Source organism: Cervus elaphus, chromosome 6 (assembly GCF_910594005.1).
Source record: "Cervus elaphus chromosome 6, mCerEla1.1, whole genome shotgun sequence".
NCBI lineage: Eukaryota > Metazoa > Chordata > Mammalia > Artiodactyla > Cervidae > Cervus > Cervus elaphus.
The window spans coordinates 29,386,031-29,407,985 of record NC_057820.1 but is presented as its reverse complement, the minus strand read 5'-3'; the positions used below and the strand labels follow the sequence as shown (position 1 = coordinate 29,407,985).

Below are 21,955 nucleotides of genomic sequence, written 5' to 3'. Positions count from 1 at the left end.
GGTGACAGTGTAAAGAACTTGAAATGGAGATGGGTTTGAATGGCTTACCATGATTCCAGTGGTTGAGAATGAAGATACAATTGATTTGACTGTCAATACCTCTGATCAGGATTTTGATGGGATTATTTTCCTCAAGGACATGAGTCTATCTCTTATTTTTAATTGCATGGAGAAGAGTGTTCTTAAAGGAAAGAAGACTTATTTTTGTTGTGAAGTAGCTGAGTTTCTGGTACATTTATGTCCGAAGTAAGTGCTCTATTTTAAAGATCAGAAATTCAAAGGGCAAGGAGCTGGAACACCTAGCATTTCTGTTATCAAACATATTTCCTTTTACCCAAACAGTATTTCTCTTGTTTCTGGAATAACTATGGTTGAGGTATATTGCAGCACACTTGGCAAAAGTGAACTTAAAATAAAACTTTGTTTTTTAAAGTAATTTGCACTAATAAGATGCACTCCCATTAAACGAGTATTAGGGTGACCTCCAGTAACACCGGTTATTTTGATATGATTATGCTTTAAAAATTTTTCTAAGGTCACTCAATTTGGGATGATTGGATTCATCTCAGCTTGAAGGCAAAAAGAGTCAAATGCTGCCTCATAGTTCTTTCTAATGCTGTAGTTCTGAGAAAGGTAGACAGTCTGAGACTTTCAACCACACCTTCAATTCATCTGGTTCAACTTTACTCATGATACTTAATCTGCATTCTAAAAACTCAATAGAAAACCATCAGCTGCAAACTCGCCAGGAGTAGAGTGAATCAGAAGAGGAGGCATCTTCTGTTTAAATAGTGAGTTTATCTATGTGGGATATGTTTAAAGATCTAAAGCTCTTTTTCATGTAGTAGCCTGATAAACCGGGCTTCCTGGGTGATGCCAGTGGTAAAGAACCCTCTTGCCAGTGCAGGAGACAAAAGAGACACAGGTTTGATCCCTGGGTCAGGAAGATTCCCTGGAGGAGGGCATGGCAACCCACTCCAGTATTCTTGCCTGGAGAACCCCATGGACAGAGGAGCCTGGCGGGCTATAGTCCATAGGATATGGAGTCACATATGACTGAAGCGACTTAGCATGCAGGCCTCTTGTACATTTATAATAATGGTTTAAAAAGATACTCTTGAGAAAGGAAACCCAGTGTCAATTTTAATCTTTAAGATAAAGAAAAGCTTGCATGTCTACTCTTTCAGTGGTTACCTTACAGTGTGTTTGTTGAAGCTAACATTTTTGGCATAGAATGGTTACTGTGGGTAAACTTATTTAAAGTTTGTAGCATTTCAATTATCATGTTTGTTTTTATACCCAGAGGCTCCAGCTCCAGCCCAGGCATTCCTGTAGAATTGGTCTGTTAAATGACCAATTGACGTTACCAGTTGTTGTTCAGTCGCTAAGTCAGGTCCAGCTCTTTGTGACCCTATGGACTGCAGCACTCCAGGCTTCCCTGTCCTTCACTGTCTTCCTGAGTTTGCTCAAACTCATGTCCATTGAGTCAGTGATGCCATCCAACCCATCTCATCCTCTGTCACCGCCTTCTCCTTCAATCTTTCTCAGCATCAGGGTCTTTTCAGCTCCGGATCAGGTGGCCAAAGTATTGGAGCTTCAGCTTCAGTCCTTCCAATGCATGTTCAGGGTTGATTTCCTTTAGGATGGACTGGTTTGATCTCCTTGCTTTTCAGGGGGACCCAGAAATGTCCACTCTGAGGAACAAGACTGATTTTTCATTTCAAACACACTTAGGGGAAATTGGCAAATTTTGTTGGGTGAACCAAGGTTGAGAGAGGAAGATCCCAGGTAGCTTTTTCTAAAGAGCAGGAAATTCTATGGATATTTTATCCTTTAAAAAGTCAGCCAGGGTTTTGGATCTGTATGATATAAACAGATTACTTAATATTCTCATATTTCGCAATAGGGGGAAGAGAGCAAACTCCACCTTATCCTTTGAGATAAGGCCTTGGCTCTGCAAGGCTAGGTAACTCCCCGGCAAGCCTTGGCAACTCTGACTTCATGACGAGGGGCCCTTTTCTTAACATCAATCCTAAGCCATGACTCAGGAAACATAAAGTACAGAAATACAATATTGGCTGAAACGGGTCTGCATTTCTGAAGTTTGATCAGTGCTCTCAAATCCATTATGATATATTGTAGTGGTTTTCCTCTTCCATTCAAAACCTAGTCCAAGAGGAAATGTGCTCCCATCTGTCCAAATGGAAGAATAATTCTACAAATTCCCAGGTCTACTGTTGGACATTAAGAGAGTGTTGTTGAAAATTCCTGGAATTTACAGGAAGGTTATTTTTAGGGAAATAAAAGTAAAAAAGTAGGACAGGGTCAGGAACAAAGTAGACAGTCACTAAATATTTGTTGAAAGAGTGAAGAAATGAATGTGTAAATAAACCAAATGAAGCATACATAGAATTAATTTATATAGTCCTCCAAAGCCTTTGTTTAAATTTTCAGTTAGAAATGTTTCTCTTCTTTTAGTCAAATGAGATGATATAGTCTCTAATGATCCTAGTGCTTGCTATTAATCCTACTTGATTTTGCCAAGATCATTCTTATATGTATATCATTTACACTGATAAGAAAAAGAAGCCCCATAAACACATCCACCATATTCTTTTTCCTTCTTTTGCTTTGTATTTTGAAGAGAGAGACTGAAGTAATGAACTGGTGGCTTTCGTGTTTTGGGAGGTCAAGATCTCAACATTTTACAGACATGAAATCATAATGACTTAAACCTATTTTTCACTGGAGGATATTGTGATGATGTATTTATGTGTATTGGAGGAGGTAGTATTCTAAAGAAAAGGCAGGGCCTGGTGGACATTTGTTAATAATTACAATGGTCAAAAAACATAATTGCCAAGAAGGAGTGAATGAGAACCTAGTGGATGGGAAGGAAGGAGATGGGAAGGGAGGGGCTGGTTGGGGTCAGCGCTATTCTGAGCATTGGATATAAGTGTCGGGTTGCATTTTGCTGACCTCCTCTCTCCTGTTCTCTGTAATTGCCCAGAAAACAGTGTGTACAGAGGAAATACTTGGGCAAATATTGCTGAAGGAAAAGCCTTCTTAAAAGAAACAATGTATCCACACGTCGGAGAGCTTGGAGGAAGTGTGGTCAGGTGTTTTAAGGGTTGACGCCTGAATAAGTAGCTTGGGTTCCCAGAGCACATTGAACCCACACAGACCTTTCCCAGCGTCCTGCTTCTTTCTCGTCATGGCTTCAGCTGGAAGTCTGCCAGAGGTCCTAAAGCAGGCAGCACCCAGCTCTCTGACACCTCCTTCTGTGTCACTGAAGTTAAGTATTTGTGTATAGATTTCTTGAGCTTCAAGGAAATCAGATGATAATTCCATGGGGTTTGGAAGCAGGAATCAGACATCCCTTCTCAGAGTTTTCCAGTTGTAGAGAATTCCCTGTTAGTACCGTATGGGCTAAAGCCTTCTGGAAGCCACTTTCTGTCCTAGGTGATTACATTCTTTTATGCAAGAAGTTTGCAGAATTGAACTTGGTACTTGAGTCATGTTTTCCAAGGATCCAGAAATTCTGAAATAATACACTTGCAGCAGATTTTGTCTACAGTGGAGTTTCTTTCTTGAAGCTTTGTATCTGCTCATATTTTTGAGACGAATTGTTTCATATTTATTTTGGGGAGTCTCTATCATTTGCATCATTTGTGTGTTGTTAAGGCGGAGTGACTAAACATCAGTTTGGGAATAAACGTTTAAAACTTGCTATATTGCTGAAGCATTGCATGAGTGAAGAACAAAACTTAAAGTTTGGATTTTGAATTTCTCAGTTCTGCACAATGAGAATCAAACACGTTATTCACTATAGAACTGCTTTAATAATGACCAGAGACGGTGCTGCTGCTGTCCTTGGCATTAGGCATAGGAGTACTTTATACAGTGCGTGTGTGCGTGCTAAGTCGCTTCAGTGGTGGTCAGCTCTTTGTGACCCTATGGACTGTAGCCTGCCAGGCTCCTCTGTCCATGGGATTCTCCAGGCGAGAATACTGGAGTGGGTTGCCATGCCCTTCTCCAGGGGATCTTCCTGACCCAGAGATCAAACCCACATTTCCTGAGGCTCCTGCATTGCAGGTGGACTCTTTATAGCTGAGCCATCGGGGAAGCCTACTTTATGCTCTATCACTGTCTTATTCTTTTGCTTTCTGATTGATACAGCCTCACCAATGATCTTCAGTGATTAACATTCAAAAAAATTTGAACTACCAAAATGTTTGTTATTTTCTTTTAAAAAATTTTATTTATTTATTTTAGTTGGAAGACAATTACTTTACAATATTACGATGGTTTTTGTCATACATCAGTATGAATCACCTATAGATAGGCATATGTGTCCCCTCCATCCTGAACCCATTATTTTCTTAATTCATCTTTACCAACATCTATCCCTTGCCTTCCTAATAACCATACTTACCTACTACTTCTTGTTTTGGAAGAGGCAAGCCAGGAAGGTCAAGAGAATTTTCCTGAGGGCTGCTGTCTGTTTCTCTTTGAACATGTTCTGATTCCCTTTAGGCTCTGGGTGTGAGATCTGGTTTCCATGGTTAGATTGCTCCGATAGACAGTACCTCTAATTTGTGAAATTGTCTCCTCTTCCAAGAAAAGATATACTAACTGTACTTGCCTACAGGGTAAAGTACAAATGTTTGCCCATTATAATAAGGCCTGCGAAGTTACCCTTCTGGAAAGCAGATTTAAGTGTGTGGTAGTTTCCTACCAATGAGGAGGATTCAAGTGTTTATTATATGTGTAACATTTATAAACACACAAACACACTATATATATATTGTTCTTTTTTTCCTTTCCCCATATACAGCATGAACTACAATAATTCTGTTCTCTACTGGCTGTTATATAATTCAGGTGCCAATTCAATGTGATTATGCAATAGTATAGAAATATACTAAGTGTTCAAGCCTGAGCTGTTTCCCCATTTTTATCATTATAAGATTCAAAGTCATTGGGAATTAAAAATTGGGTTTGATGAGGGAAAGTAGAGTAAGAATAGAATAAAATTGAATAAAGCTCAGTGGAGGCTCTCCCCTTGCTGAAATGGGCATGCTGATGGGATTTGGTTTTGTTCTGGCTCATTTCACTTTCTTGGCGGATAGCACGTAGGGGACTGAGATGAGAGCCTGCCGTGGTAGGAGTTCACGGGAGGTTCCAAATATTGTGTCCCTGAAGCTGCTGATTGCCAGGTGGGATGAAGGTGAAGGGAAGGAGGGTGGTGAGTGACACCCATTGAATCATTAGTAGAGGCGACTTAAATAACTCCCTTCCCTGAATAGCTGCAAAAGCTTTTAAATCTGATGAATCGTTTTTACCTTTTCCAAGAGTTAGAATTAGAAGGCAGCCATCCTAAGTGCTTGCTACATCCGACGTGTTCACCTTTCTTGATACTCTGTTGACTTTGAAAGGAGAGCGGACTCAAACCTCTCGGGACATGGTTTTACTCCCTCTTGATGGTGGGTTACTCAATACCTCTGACAAGGCCAAAACTTCTGGAAATCAAAAGGAGTGTCTGAATTTTAGTGAAATCAGTCAACGTACCAGCTTGAGAGGGCCAGAGTCACACATTTTATGAATTAGTTAAATCACAACCCTGCCCTCTAGTTGATTATTACATTTTCATTGTGATTCTATCCCTGCTGAAAGATAAAGACAGTGTCTTGGATATAGAATGAAAGCACAGAGTTGAATCCAGTGGATACACGTATTTGGCAAATTCAGTCAGTGTCTGGTGTTTGAGGTACTTTAATTCAGTCTGTATTGTGGGTTAGAGAATGTGGTGGACAACCAGGAGTCTCAGGACCTATTTCTGTTCTTGGCTGTGCCCTGTCTTTCTGGGTGACATGAGGCCGATCGTGTTTGTGTGGTTGTGTTTCCTTCATGCAGAGTGCAGTTAATAACCTATCTTCTTCCCCACCTACTAGAGATGCTCTAAGGATTCTTGGATAATACCAGAAAAATACTTTGACATTTGCAGTAAGCCATTGTCCAATTACTTCATTTCTGAATCGCAGATTTTCGTGCAAAGAAATAGCATTGGTACTTCCTTATCTCCTAGTTTTGCTAGGGGTATAAGGAAACTAATTTGAAATCCCCAGGATGAACCCTGTAAATTTAAATGTATTAACTTCTTTGGGTCTAGTCCTTGCCTGTGATTTACTTTTGTGTTTAACACTTTCTCAAGTGCTTACGGTGATTGCAGAGTGCTTTCCGACTAAAGCTAGTACTGATATCTGGTAATCAGCAAGTTAGCTGATTATTATCTATGTTAACTCTTCTCTTCCTTTGTGGTTCAGCTGGCAAAGAATCCGCCTGCAATGCGGGAGACCTGGATTCGATCCCTGGGTTGAGAAGATCCCCTGGAGAAGGGAACAGCTGCCCACTCCAGTATTTTGGCCTGGAGAATTCCATGGACTATATAGTCCATGGGGTTGCAAAGAGTCGGACACGACTGAGTGACTTTCATTAACTCTTCTCATTTAACTTTGATGGACAACGCTTTTATTAATTTTTTTTAGCTTATAAAAATAGTAAGAACACTTGCAGATATATAAGCTCAAATATGTTGCTTTTCCAGTATTACTGAAAGTGATAACATATTCCAATTAGGTCAGTAATTAATGTGTCATCAAATGAACTCATCATCATTTAAGGACACAAAGTTGGTCGATATGATAATTTAAAGAGTATATCATGCCTGTGGGTGAGTTTACATGGAGACCAAGATGTGTCTCTCCTATAGAGTGATGTTAACTTGAGACCTAAAGGCTGAAGAGGGTTATCTAGGTCAAGAAGGAGGGAAACCTCCCAGGCCAGCATGCGTGAAGGCCCAGTGGTGAGCAGGCCTGTTTGAGAAGTGAAAATAAGGCCCATGCAGCTGGACCACATGAACCAGGAGAGAGTGGCCAGAAGTGGATGGAACCCAGATAATTCATGACTTTTGCTAAAGATTTAGGATTCATTTAGTGTGCACTGCGGGGCCACTATAGAGTGTTGTAAGCAGGAAAGTGACAAGACAGAATTTGCATTTTAAAAAACATCTCTTTGGCCGATGGGTGGAGAAAGCATCCCAAGAGGACAAAGATAAAAGTGGGGAGACTGTTGCTAAGATTCAACTGAGAGATGATTTTAGGGTTTAGCCTGGGACAAAAAAGATGGGTTGAATTGCCAGCACTTGCTGATGGACAGATGTGCGGGTGGAGGGTGATTACTTTTGGATTTCTGCTTTGAGCAGTTTGGGGACTTACATGCCATTTGTGATGAGGGACACTGGAGGGATAGTAGTGAAGGACGGTAGGCGTTCAGCTTTTTGACTTTGAGACCCCTGTGGGACATCCAGTAGAACTCTAAAGCAGGTACTTGGCCACGCAAGCTGGAGCTAAAAAGAAAGGATGGGGATGGGGATAGAAGTTTGGGAATCCGAGGGAGCTAGCTAGTATTTGAAGCCATAGGGGGACTTCCTTTGGTGGTCCAGTGACTAAGACTCCTTGCTACCAGTGCAGGGGGCCTGCATTTGATCCCTAGTCGGGGAACCAGATCCCATATGTTGCAGTGAAGACCTGGCACAGCCAGATAAACTGATAAATAAATAAATAAATATTTTTTAAAAATCCCCAAAACAAAATGTTAAGAAATAAAGCCACATGAACGGGTGACATTACCAAAGGACGAGAAGGGGGTGGGAGGAGGACTGGTCTGTTCTTCAATGCCAATGTTTGGAGACTGAGAAGGAGCAATCCTAGAAGTCTTCTGAGGCCAAGAGAAGACTGTTTTCAATGAGGAGCCAGTGATGGACAGTGTTGAGTGCTGCCTGGAATCAAGTAGATGAGGAGCGAAAAGTAACTGGTAGATTTGGCAGAAAAAGGGTGATTGGTGGCTTTTAGCAGTCTAGGCGGCATTGTCAGGAAAGAGGCAAATCAGAGGAGACTGAAGAATGCCCAAAGAGAAAACTACCATCGTAAGTAGTTGTGGAGGGACTTTGAGAAATAATAGAAAGACTTTTAGCCTTTCCCTTATGTGCTTTATTACACTTCACCAATTAAAATCCTTGGAATTATTACAGAATTTTTAGAGCTCAAAAGGATCTTTGAGAAAATGTAGCTTAGTGTTCTTACCTTACCGATGGAGAGACGAGCCCTGGAGAAGGTAAAGTGATTTGCTTGCAGTAACGCTGATGGTAATTTGGAACCCTAGGACACGGAGCCAGACTTCTTAACTTTACCAGGGCAGTGCTCCTTCCAAAAATGTGTGCTTGAGGTCTGGTCCCTTTCCATCTTGGAAAGGAAGCTGGGTGAGAGCTGGAAGGAGCGCCTGGAAGAGCAGGGAGTAGGAAGAACTGGATGGAGAAGAATAAAAGGTGTTGGGAGAGCTTGTGAAAAGGTGTGAGGGAAAGCAGGCGTAAGCCCGGCTGGCCTCATTGTTTGCACGACCACAGGTGCTCTTGGGAGGACGGGTGTCTGCCAGAATGTCTTCATATTCTGGGGCAGTTTACAGAGCTAAGCGTTGTAGATTTAAACTTGTCATTCTGTGATAATAAGACACATTTTCAGAGAATTCCTGAGCCTGTTTTGTCCTCTTTTGTAGCTGCTAACTTGAAAGCGTAATCTTTTTTCTCTCCACTTGGCTGTATTTTGCAGACAGTGGAATATAGGGGGTAGGGTGGAGTTTTGGTCCCATGGTAGTGGGGAAGTGAGAAAGCTTCTGTAACCAGGAGCTCCAAGAGTCCCAGCCTCTACCTCATTAGCTATTTAGCTTTACTTGGTTCACTGGTACATGGAGAGGTTTAATCGGGTGATATTTAAGGTCATTTCAGTTCTAAAAGTGCGATTGTGTGCTGCTGTGTCAGTGAATGTTGTCCTGTTTTTATGGGTGCATATGGGAAATCATAGTCGTGACGATTCTGGGATCGGGCTTAACTATGCTAGTTTGAGTCATTTGTAGCACTTTGTCTATTTCTTGGTCATTGTTTTAGCCCCCCTAATCTGCCCCCTGCTCCCCACCGCATGATCCAAATCTCATTTACCTATGTACAGGTGTGTGAGAGGAGGGAATTATGTGAACTAGTATTAGATGTTTGATACCTGATTAGCTGTGAGTGCATTGACTATATAGTGGATTATCTGTCTATAGTGACTAAGTCTACTCTTCCTATTGCCCAGCGGGGCTTAGGCTCGTGCTAAAAGGGAAGCCAGAATAGAGTCGCAGACGGACAATGTGGTTAGAAAGAGAGTGTGAATGTGTGCATTTATGTGTCTGTCTAAGCTGCCTCTCTGGCTGCAATTGCAAATCCGGTTATCAATGACCATTGGATTAGCCTTTGTTTTCTCTCTTCCAGCCCTACTTGCCATTCAGTTGTGCAAGTGGTGACCACAAGAGAGATAATGGAAACTGTCAGTTCTCTGCGTTGGGCTCACAGGTGGATTTTGTCTGACTGCATGTGTATTGCACATTAAAATTCTCCAGCTCTTTCAGGGTTCTGGGGCGTCAGGAGGAGTCAAGGGTTCATCTCTTCCTGTGACGTGGCTCCTCTTTGCACTGCCCTGGCTGGCTCTGACCTTCCAGGCCTTTTGGATCCACTCTCCTCTGTGCTGTCAAGTAAAAAGGACGACAGACCTGAGCCCTGGGGGTTGGCACCCGCAGTGTGAAAGCTCCGGGAAGACCCTCCCACAGCAGGATGGGGATGACCTGATACTGGCTTCTGGCAGGGGTAGGGGAGACTGAGGTTATGGAAGCTATTGCCTCTGCTGCATAGTTAAACTCTGCATAATGACTAGACAGCTAACTGAGGGGTGAGTTAGCCTTGATCTAAAAGTGAAAGGGAAGTTGCTCAGTCGTGTCCCACTCTTTGCGACCCCATGGACTGTAGCCCACCAGGCTCCTCTGTCCATGGGATGTTCCAGGCAAGAATACTGGAGTGGGTTGCCATTTCCTTCTCCAGGAGCCTTGATCTAAAGTTGGATTTTTTTGTCTTGCCCAGGGGGAGTGCTCTGGGGGAGTGCTCTGGAGTACGTTCTCTGGAGAACAGAGGGTGTTCACAAGTTATTATCAGGGCTCAAGGTGGGTGGGAAGGAAGAGAAATAGGGCTTTCTTTCCCCCCTTTGGAAATAGGAGGGAGAGATAAGAACAGCATTTGCTGTGAATCTTTGTGCACTATACACAATGGAGGATTTTTTTTGACATATCAGATTTGGATTGTCCATAAAAATGATACTTAGCTCTCTATCTCTCTATGTAGAGATTTTATATATTATACATATACATATATATATATATACACACACACACACACACACATCTCAATATAAACGTGTTAAAAAATGTTAGCTGCTCAGTCGTGTCTGACTCTTTGCCACCCCATGGACTGTAGCCCGCCAAGCTCTTCTGTCCATGAAATTCTCTAGGCAAGAATACTGGAGTGGGTAGCCGTTCCCTTCTCCAGGGGATCTTCCCAATCTGGGGGTCGAACCCAGGTCTCCCTCATTACAGGTGGATTCTTTATTGTCTGAGCCACCAGGAAGACCCCATAAATATATATAGATATAGGTATAAATATAGATTATACTTTAAAACTATGTGCGTGTGTGCTGAGTAGCTTCTGTCATGTCCAACTCTTTGTGACCCCATGGACTGTATAGCCCACCAGGCTCCTCTGTCCATGGGATTCTCCAGGCAAGAATACTGGAGTGGGTTGCCATTCTCTTCTCCAGGACATCTTCCCCACCTAGGGATCGAACCCTAGTCTGTTACATCCCCCGTGTTGGCAGGCAGATTCTTTACCATTAGTGCCAAAAGAGGTTTTGCTAGAGCAGAATTAAGATGACTTTGGAGAAGCAGTTTTTTAGAGATTGTGAAGCACTTCAGGAGCTGCAGTTTATAAAAGATAACATGATTTTTAGTCCTGTTTACTCATCAAAGTTGGCTCCTGTAGTGCCTTTAAGTTGTCGTTGTGGCCTAGATATTTTCAAATAATGGATGATCACTAAATATAAGAAAGCTGTATTTCTTTAAAAATATTCACTAATTCAGATTTTATACAGTGCTGGTCGGTTTTAGCCTCTGGAATCAGCAGTAATGGACGCTGTAATGAAAGGATAACTTCAGTGTGTGGTCATAGGTTCCTCACCTTTTCTGTGCTATGCTTAGTCACTCAGTTGTGTCCGACTCTTTGCAACCCCATGGACTGTAGCCCACCTACCTAAAGACTTTGATTAGAACTACTTTGCTAAAAATGAGCACTTGTAAAGCAGGTGCAAAAGTTTTCTGAGCTTTAGCTTTTTCTTTAAGACAAGAGTTTAGCTAAGTTAGCATAAGCTCAACTCCCCTTTGAGACTTTTTCCTTGTGCTGTTTGTTTTGCCTCGAGATTGTTATCATTTTCATCATCAAATATTAAATATTAAAAGTACTCTGCTCAGTAAATACCAGGTAACAAGCTGAGATTTCTTATCAGTCTTGCTTGGGAAACCTCAAGCTACCTTAAGAATTTCTGGGAGGTTTTCAGTGGACAAAAGTCACATGTCATTTCAGTGGGAAGAAAAGTATTTTCCTGTTTTTCATCACTTTTACTACTTATTCGCTTGCATGCCTGCTCCTAAGTGTAATTGGTAGCATTAATATTAAAATAGATTACTAATCAGTACTCAGAATGGTCTGTAAATAAATTACATATGTAGCATGCAATAATCTATTAAGAAACACATGCATTATTATTTTTTTTTTCTGTGTGAAAAGTCGGCCCTATCCAAAATATAGAAATAGAAATGATCCCTTCTCTTGAGTAGTCGGATCTGTTTTGTGGACTGTCAAGCAAACATCTAACCAAAGGGGCTGACTTACCCCCTGTTAAATGCAAAATTATAACATGCCTTTCAAAGTGAGTTTTCTTTTCATGAACTGGTATTTATGCTGAAGTAAATTAGCCGTGTTGCATGGACTATATCTTAATAGAACTGGTTACGGACACTCTTATGGGTCTGTGGGTAAAGCACTAACAAGTTACTTGTATTTCCTTTATTGAAGTATTTAGGATTAGACAGACTGATCTGTTTCTTATTATATAAAGTGCTAAACACACAACCTCTCTGGCATCTGGACTTGATACTATGATTCTCTGTAAGGTTTCTTACGCGTGCACTTCCAAAATACCTTTGAGATGCATTTTGGTATAAGATATAAAGTCTTTCCAGCATCTTTTAGACACTCTATCCCACATCCAGGGTCTCTGCCTCCTCTTCCAACATTTTTCTTTTCATAATTAAAAAGAAATAATAAATGTCTCTTTAATTTGTCTCCTTCCCCTATATCCTTTTTGGTAATAGCTACAACAAGTTTCAGGCACCTTGGCATAAGACCAGGTTACTTTAGATAAGCCAAGGAAGGCAGTATTTAACTTATGTTTGGGGAATATTGGTGATTAGTTCTGAAAGAACGATGTAAATTCCCAAGTGTTGTAGAATCTTTGCTTTGAACCAGAGAGAACAGAAATCCCATTGATTATAGAAAGAGGAACAATGTGGGTAAAAATCAAATTGGGAACATCCCTCAGAATTTAATTAGTGATGTTCTGTAGGAGACTGGGGCTGGCGGGTGGTGGGGTGGCCTTGGGGGAAGGTAGATTTCTGGACAAAGATTTAGACTTGTAGATTTCTATGTACTTAAAGGACCACCAAGGATCGGTTAACTCTCTGGTTGGAAATCTACATTCCCCCACAGCCATCCCCAGCCTCTACCCCTGGTACTGACATCTCAGGTTTTAAAAAATACTTATACACTGCCTTATTCTAAAAAGTTTCAACGCGAAGGGGAAATAACTATTGAAAAGTTGGAAGAGTGAGGTTAGTGTTTAAAATGCATGTCACAAAACTGTCTACCCATTGCAGGTTGGCCTGAGATTTGTCTCTTATATTTCTAGCTGTCAACTTGAGGAAGGAAACATCAGTTATAAGATAGTATAAATATAGTGTCTATCACAAAAAAGCCCCCTAAAAACAGACAAAGCACCACCAAAGCAGTGGTGAAGCACTCACTATTTTTAATGTTGAGACCTCGGAGATATTTCTCCTGAGGGATTTTTAAAAAGAGATTAATATCTTTTTTTTTAATTAATTTTTTTTTTGTTGCTGTTCATGCTTTGCAGCACGTGGGATCTTAGTTCTCCGACCAGAGGTCGAACCTTGGGTCCCTGCATTAGGAGCTGAGTCTTGACCATTGGACAATCAGGAAAGTCCCTTTTCTGTAGAATTTTATGAGTTAGCTGGTGACAATATCCTTGACTTCCCTGAACCTTGGTTTCTTTGCTTGTACGATGGCAATGTTTTTGTTGTTCAGTCGCTAAGTCATGTCCAACTCTTTGCTACCCCATGGACTGTAGCCTCCCAGGCTCCTCTGTCCTCCACGGTCACTCAGAGTTTGCACAAATTCATGTCCATTGAGTCAGTGATGTTATCTAACCATCTCATCCTCTGTCGTTCACTTAATTCGTGCAGTGGTGAGGATGGCATGAGGTAATAGAAAGAGGAGACCAGCCACAACCTGGCACATTTGTAAGAATTCCATAAGTGGCTTCTTTCATCTGTATGTATATAAACATAGTACCATGTTTCCTAAGGGTTTCCCTGGTGACTCAGCTGGTAAAGAATCTACTTGCAATGTGGGAGATCTGGGTTCAACCGCTGGGTTGGGAAGATCCCCTGGAGATGGGAAAATCTAGCCACTCCAGTATTCTGGCCTGGAGAATTCCATGGATTGTATAGTTCATGGAGTCGCAAAGCGTTGGCAGAACTGAGCGACTTTCACTTACTCACTCATTCATGTTTCCTAAAGGAGCTAATGATCTGCGTTGCATAGAGAGGCATATATTGTTAACCACTCAGTTCTCTACAGAAATTTTAGCTTGACTCACTTGATGGGTTTTGTTCTTCAAAGTCCTAAATCATCTTTGGTAGTGAAGTGGGTATCCGTGGAAGCCTCTTTCACTTAAATGACTACAGTTATTAAGTGTAAGAGTTCTCTGGTGGCCTCAGATCACAATAGCAACTCTCAACGCCGTTAGTGTAGGAATATTTTAGGAATTGGGAGAAGTGAACATGACAGCATCTCAGGACGTCTGCTTGCCCCTGAGGTGGAGCATGTGAAGACGGGAAGAAACATGGATCACCTAGTGATAATTTCCAAAGGCCAGAGGTTACCAGAAAAGCTATGTTTTCTTCCCAGGAGTACTGGCTGGGGATGGATTGTGAGGTATTTCCAAGATATTTAGAGTTTGTTGAGAACTTGCACCATCTGTCACAGAAAGGTATGCAGGGTATTTATTTGAACACATGATACTGAGGCCCTGCCAAATCTAGGACTGAATGCCCTTTGACTCACACCTAAGTGAACACTGTCAAATGTAGATTCTAGTAGTTCTACTCTACAAAATTTTGAGTAGCAAGAATGTAACCTTTATTTTAATAACATTTAAACCAGTCACCGCCTCCTTATGAATTATAGCTATTAAATTTCTTTGCTCCTTCTTCTTTTTACATTATCTTTGGAAGCAGTCTTTATTGACATTTGGTAGCTCAGCTGTTAAAGAATCCACCTGCAATGCAAGAGATCCCAGTTTGATTCCTGGGTCGGGAAGATCCGCCAGAGAAGGGATTGGCTTTCCACTCCAGCATTCTTGGGCCTCACTGGTGGCTCGGCTGGTAAAGAATCTGCCTGCAATGCGAGAGACCCAAGTTCAATCCCTGGGTTGGGAAGATCCCCTGGAGAAAGGAAAGGCTACCCACTCCAGTATCCTGTCCTGGAGAATTCCATGGACTATACCATGGGGTCGCAAAGAGCTGGACATGACTGAGAGACTTTCACTCACTAGAGGAGAATTCTTTTCTTTGGAGCCTAAAACTTATTCCCTCGTAAGTTAAACAGGTAGCTATCTCTGATTCTCCGAGCATCTTACTGTTTTGTAGACTGCTGCTGAATTGGAAGGCTTGTCTATCAAGTTTCCCCTTTTCATTTTATACTTAAATTAATACTATATCATCCACCTCTATGGCTTTCCTAAGAGTTTGCTGTCATTTGGTGACTTGTAATTTTAAAAATAGCCATCAGTCTTCATGGCACATCTCTGAAACAGGTAAAGATATTTTAATGAAAATAAATATTGAGATTAACTATGATATTCTTATTAGTGATAGCGTTAAAAAAAAAAATCAGTAACGCTGCTTCTATTGATCCTCAAGACAGGTATTTTGTGGGGGTGGTAAGAATGCTTTCATTCCAGCTCATTTTACTTTTGGTAAGTTTGGCACTAGCATATACAGCTTATAAAAATATTTGATCATCATTTTGAGAAAGCGTGCCTTTCCCCTACTCCAGAGTGATGCTGCCTTCCTCTCTTATGGTGGGCAAAGAAGCTGAAATGAAAAGAGGTTGAGAAGTAATCGCTGAAACAGAGACACTGTTCCTTAGGTCCTAAAGGTTTGTTTAACCTTGGGACTCTATGCCTTTTCCTTTATCTGAACAAAGACAGAAAAGGAACATTTAGTTACTAGTAATGTCTGAGAGGAAAAGGAGTATGCTTTGCCTTTTTAAAAAAAATTTTTATTTATTTTTTTATTGAAGGATATTTGCTTTACAGAATTTTGCTGTTTTCTGTCAAACTTCAACATGACTCAGCCATAGGTATACATATACCCCCTCCCTTTCGAAACTCCCTCCCATCTCCCTCCCCATCCCACCCCTCTCCGTTGATACAGAGCCCCTGTTTGAATTTCCTGATGCTTTGCTTTTGAATTACTCAGCTCAGTGATGTTTTCCTCTGGCTACTCTTGGAAGGAGAGAGCTTCCTTACCCAAAGCATATTCTATTTTACTGTGCTGTAAGGGGTCCCGCAAAAGTTCATAGCCTGTGGGTACCAGAGAATTGTAGCTTCCTGGAGCCCATCCCTGACAGCATAAAAGATGCCTGAGAGGTAGTAAGGGATGGGAGTGGGAACAGAGAGTGATTGTGGATGAGCTTGAGGGATGTGTGTTGATTGGTAGACAGGTTCTGAAATTGGATTATGGCGATGGGTGCACAACTCTCTGTAAATATGCTAAAAATCATTCAATATATACTCTCCTTTTCTTTTACTTTATAAAATACTAGTTTTTATTCCAGAAAAATCTCAGACTTGTCAGAGATTAAAGTAGAAAGATAAACTTAAAATGAGTGAATTTTATGGCATGTGAAGAACTGTACCTTAATAAAGCTGATAAAAATGTCTGAAATTGGAAATGTCTTAAAAGGAACCACCTTTGTGGTTGGTATATACTATGCAGATTTGGCTAAGTATATTAAAAAAAATCTTTACGTATAACATCAGTTTGACTCATGCAGTTTAATGACTGTTTTTTTTCTTTTTGCTTAGTTACCATTCTTTAATAAGAAAATAGTTAATGTGACAGGTTAAAATTTTTTCTTTGACTTCTTAACATTTTTCATGATGTTTTCCTATTTCCTGACCCAAGGCAACAAAGCTTTCAGTGTTTGATTTACTAAAGAAACTGGATGCTTTGCTTACATATATTGTGTGACTTGAGATAAAGCTTTAGGACTCCCTCAATAACTGGAGCACAGGAAACAATTGACACTGTTTCTTAATTCACATTGTTTTTTAGACATTTCCTACTTCCTAGTATAATATAGCTTCCCCATGAGAACAATTTGCTTGTAAGTGGTTAGACAGATAAATTTCTCATTGGCACCACGTTCTGCGGGGAGAACTTCACTGTGCTTTTTAGTAGTTGAGTTGGCGTGTGTGTCTGGGTGTTTGTGTGTCTGCGTATGTGTTGGGGGCAGGACTTCATGTTTTATGTAGATGCCTCAAACTTCATTCCAAGTATCAGATTTTTTTTTTTTCACTGCTTATTCATTCACATGGGGCTCTGCATTCTTGGTTGGAACATCTTTCTTGATATAATTGTTTTAATACTTCCAGTTTAAGGGAACACCCCTGCCAATTACAGTGCTTTTAGATATGCCTGGTGAGTGACAGTGGAAAGGAATTCATGGTATTTGTGTATGTGTGTGTGTGTCTTGTATGTATGTGTGTGTCTTGTATGTGTGTGTCTTGCATATGAGTGTGTGATATTTATTGTCTTTGGTGCTATGCAGTGGTCATTAAGGAATAATTCCAGAATGTGGAGGAAATCCCTAGATAATCTCATCTTTTTTTGCAATTCCCATTTACAATTCAAAAAGAAAAGAAGTTTTCACATTACTTCCGAAGTGGTGGTTCCCACATTCAGAAGTTAGACTGCATATAAAGTGAAAGTAAAAGTTTTCCGATGAAAAAGAAAAGATGTAGAACTTTGAGTTCTTTTTTTTTCTGTCTTATCAGATTTTGTAAGAATAATACCAGTTGTCAGTATTGCAGTTCCTTCCATCTCGAGAACTAAAAGCATCTCACAATCTTTTTTCCTCATGCCCTTCTCTTCAAGGCAGTCTTTACTGGGCTGGGTTTATTTTTATCACAGCATCAACCGGTTTTTAGAAACTTTTGCAAACGAAAAAAGAAAAATGAGAATGGCGCTGTAGCTGACATTCATTTTAGCTGTTTCCTAGTGTGAACATTTGAGTATTTCTAAAATTTTCTCTCTAAGTATGTCTTATTTTTTCTTAGTTTGTCCCAGTTCTCAGTCTCTATTCTGCTGATTGGGTAAAAAAAGTTTTAGTGTAAAACCTTATACCCGCAGAATGACTTTTTGAACTTTGAGTTAGGTCTTTTGCCCTCCTTTTTCCAATAATTCTTCTTTCATCACTCATTCAGTATAATCACAGGCTCCAGGAGAGTTGGCACTGGAGAGGACTCTTAAGGATTACCCAGTTTAAGAGCTTCATTATATAAATGAAGAAACTGAGGCTCGGAATGGTTAAGGGACATTCTCAAGGTCAGATAGCTCATTGATGGCAGAGGTTTGACCAGAATCAAGGATTCCTGATTTCTAGGTCAATATCCTTTGACTTGCCTAAACAAAAAAGAGTCTATCTGGATAGAATTAGAGCACGCCCTCACCAGATCCTGGTGCCAGCCAACAGGTTGAGTTACAATCCAGTTCAGTGAAAATTGGAAGGTGGTTTTATTTTTCCAGTTTGTCAAATGTGAAATGGTAATGTTGAATTTATGGACATTTTTTTTTTTTTTTTACTGACCTCTGGGTCTTGTGTGATTTCTATGTAGCCGAGACTGTGGTTTGAAATGACTGGTGATTTGTGTTCCTTCCTCAGGCCACCATACCATCTACATTGGGGTCCATGTGCCAAAGAGCTACCGGAGAAGGAGACGTCACAAGAGAAAGACAGGCCACCGAGAAAAGAAGGAAAAGGAGAGAATCTCTGAGAACTATTCTGACAAGTCAGATGTGGAGAATGCGGATGAGTCCAGCAGCAGCATCCTGAAACCTCTCAGTGAGTTCCCCCTGGGTGGCTGGTGCCTCTCTCTGCCTCCCTCCCGTGGCCTTGGGAAAGACAAGTTTGAAGATCTTAGGGCAAATGGATATGGGTGCAGCGATGCTGGGATGCTAGTCTCTGAAGCATAATGTCTCTGGAGATGATGCTTTTCTTGTTCCTGTAGGTTGATCTAGGAGGAGATCTGGTGAAATTCTGAGCTGGTCAGAAGAGATCTGACAGCGTTTAGGCATTTAGCGTCTTGTGTTTCCATTAGTGAAGTAGGACAGAGTATTATAGGTGGTATTTAACTGCAGTTATCAGCAGTAACTGGGAAATTTTTCAAGAAATTTTTGGATTGTTTCTGCTTAGAAGTAGGTTCTATTAAGAAAGTAGGTCAAGATGAGGGTTCTATATATATATATGTATAATCCATAGGGGCTTCTCTGGTGGATCAGTGGTAAAGAAGCCTTCTGTGAAGTAGGAGACACAGCAGGAGACACAGTTCAATTCCTAGGTCAGGAAGATCCCTTGGAGAAAGGAGATGGCAACTCACTCCAGTATCCTTGCCTGAAAAATCCCAATCTGTGGGATCGCAAGAGAGTTGGACATGACTGGGCCAGTAAACAACAACAAAATATAATCCATAATGTCTTATGAAAAAGTGCAAATGAGCTTTTGGCTATATACACACATATATATGTATATGTATATGTGTGTGTATAATACATGTACTGTGCTGTCCTTGGCCACTCAGCTTTGTGCGACTCTTTGCAGCCCCACAGACTGTAGCCCACCAGGCTCCTCTGTCCATGGGGATTCTATAGGGAAGAATACTGGACTGGGTTGTCATGCCCTCCTCATATATACACATACATATTTACATGACATTTATAGGATTATAGGTTACATTTAGCCAGGTTGATTTGAATAAGAATAGTGGGAAAACATCCTGAAAATCAGAGGGTCATGTAGAGTGACACAGCTCTGAAAATGTTGAAACTATTAGCCATCAGACTTTGGATAGAGGTGTTATTTGGAACGGAGGAGCAGGAGGTCAAAGCACATCCTTGGATTCAAGCGGATGGATGTGTGCTTGGGTTTATGTGTCTGTTGCTTTGGTTTCTTTTGATGTGGAGAACGTTGGGCTATCTGGGCAGCTTTGTGGCTCGAGTGAGAATAAATGTATGCAGTAGAAGCGAAAAGCAGCAGAAACATATGCCAGTTTGGGAAGACTCCCCAACATGAGTTTCATAGTGACAGCTTTTCATGCTGGCGAGCTCAGCCCAGTTCTTCGTCTCTTTGCTACAGTTGCAGAAATCCAGAACCTGTAATAAAATCCATCATGGGTGGCAGAGATAAAGATCCAGCTCAGTCTTTGTAGGTGATGAGAGGCTAAATTAGAATTAACAGCTCAGAACTGTTGAAAGTGAGTTTACAGAGTTAAATATGAGGGTGTGAAATGTAGTGATGCGAATCTGTGAATTTTTTTATAGTCTGTCTGCTGGAGCTGAGCAGGTGGCTTAGCAGCTAGAGAGGTACTTATGTGGAGAGGAGCCGTCAGCTGGACCACCGAATTAAAGAGGAATGTTTTGAGGACAGTTTGGGGATGGACCACTGAATTAAAAGTTTAAAGTGTTGGAGTAAATGTAAGACTTACATGGGACCAGAGGACAGGAGGCAGGAGTTCCATGCTTTTCACTGGAACACTGGGGGAGAGCCTTGCTGAAAGGCATTGTTTGTATGTTGACTAAAAAAATGGGGTCTGTTTCAAGCAAAGTCCTTGAAATGCAGACAAAAAAGGTCACAGTTAATAGTCTGGAGGAACGAAAGATAACATTCCTTTCCAAATACATTACTAGTTTATCTCAATTTGCTATCTGTTTTGGCAAGACCTGGGCCAGAATCAGAGGTGCTGTCTTCAGTGTGTGTGTATGTGTGTGTGTCTGTCTGTCTGTCTCTCGCATCATCTGTCATTCTGCAATTTAAGAACAAGAGTGCATCACCTCTATAAATACTAAAAGGGAAAGAGATGCTCACTTACACAAATGGGCCACAGGGTTTTGAGATGATAATTATGTAATAGCTTTTTAGGAAGGGCAGTGGAAACTATGCCAGTAATACTCGAGTAGGTAATAGGGAATGAACGGGTCAGAAAGGCACTGAGACTGAATCTCTGTCTTCCATGGAATGCTGTGACTTCTTGTGGTCTCCGGAGACCAGTTTGAGTAGAGCATGTAGAATACGGAAGGCAGTTCATGCTCTTTACCCTTAGAGGTCTCCTCCTCGGGGAGTACCGGACTGGTTGTATACTTGGTTTCTGAAGTGATCCTACGGAGACATCATTGTGAAGGACAATGATAACAAAGAAATGATTGATAAATTTGTATTTTACAGTTAGTTATGTTCTGCTAGTCAGTAAGTTATGCTCTCATATGCATGTGACATGTTTGACATGAGTCATCCAACGTGAGATGAAGATCTTCAAAAAAATGACTGTATTTTCTCCACTGCTTATCATGGAGACTAGATGGGTTGGTAGCTGGTTTATCTGGTGCAATTCTATTTAAAAATCGTTGCACTCAGATGAAAAGGGGCATGGAAGCCTGTGATTTCGGGGAAACTATAGGGCTTTGGTGCCAATGTGAAGACAAAAGTTTCTCTTGCTCTTAGATCTGTGGTTTTAAAGTCACTTATGTCTACAGACATGCCAGGCCCCCTAGGGCAGATTCTTGCATGGACCTGGCGTTATATCAGGTGATGCTTATCACTACTGAAAAAACCCACCTGGGAACAGAGCCCCTTGATGAGAATCATCTCTGATTTTTTCCTTCCTGTCACCCTCATCTGCAATATGTCAATAACTTTTGTTGGTTCTACGTCTAAAATACGTCTGAATCTGTCTAATGTTTTTTGATGTGACTGCCATATTCTGATCCAGGGAATCCTACTCTCTTGCTTAAGACAACTGGAACAGCCTCTGCTTTTCATATCTTTTCCCACACAGAGGGAGTAGTGATTATCACGAAGTGCAAATTGGGTCATATCATCCCCTCTTTAGAATGAAATCCCGGTCAAGCTGCAGGGCCCATTGTGTCTCACCAGAGTCCTCTGCGTTACTTGCTCCTTGTTCACCGTAATTCAGCCACACCACACCACAGTGGTGTCCAAACCTTTTCTGCCTCAGGACCTTTGCTTGTGCAATCCTGTCTTTCTAGAATGGTCCCTCCTTCTTGCCCTCCTTAACTCTTCTCTGCCTTTATGTTTCAGCTTTAAAGTGTTGTCTCTTCAGAGAGAGATGCTTTGCCCTGCTGTTCTATCTGATGTATTAATAGCTTCTCTGGTGTTGGTCTTCCACAGTTCTCATCTCTTTCCTTCATAATACATGTTTCACTTTGGGATTTTACTAACCTACAGTTAGTAAAAACCTATAGTTTTGTCTTGTGCTAATGGGACAGCATAAGCTCCCTGAGAGCTTGGATCAGGTTTGTCTTGTTCACCTATGTCATCTCTGGC

General features: G+C 41.1%; 1 protein-coding gene across 6 annotated transcripts in view; it reads left to right on the top strand.

The window, feature by feature from the left end:
* Window positions 1–21,955, top strand: part of SLC4A4 (solute carrier family 4 member 4) — a 351,570-nt gene that overhangs the window by 52,578 nt on the left and 277,037 nt on the right. For all 6 annotated transcript variants that reach the window (XM_043906523.1, XM_043906522.1, XM_043906525.1 and 3 more), the window contains exon 3: window positions 18,281–18,460. In XM_043906523.1, coding sequence (XP_043762458.1) covers window positions 18,281–18,460 — 180 coding nt within the window. The remainder of the gene's footprint in view (window positions 1–18,280; window positions 18,461–21,955) is intronic.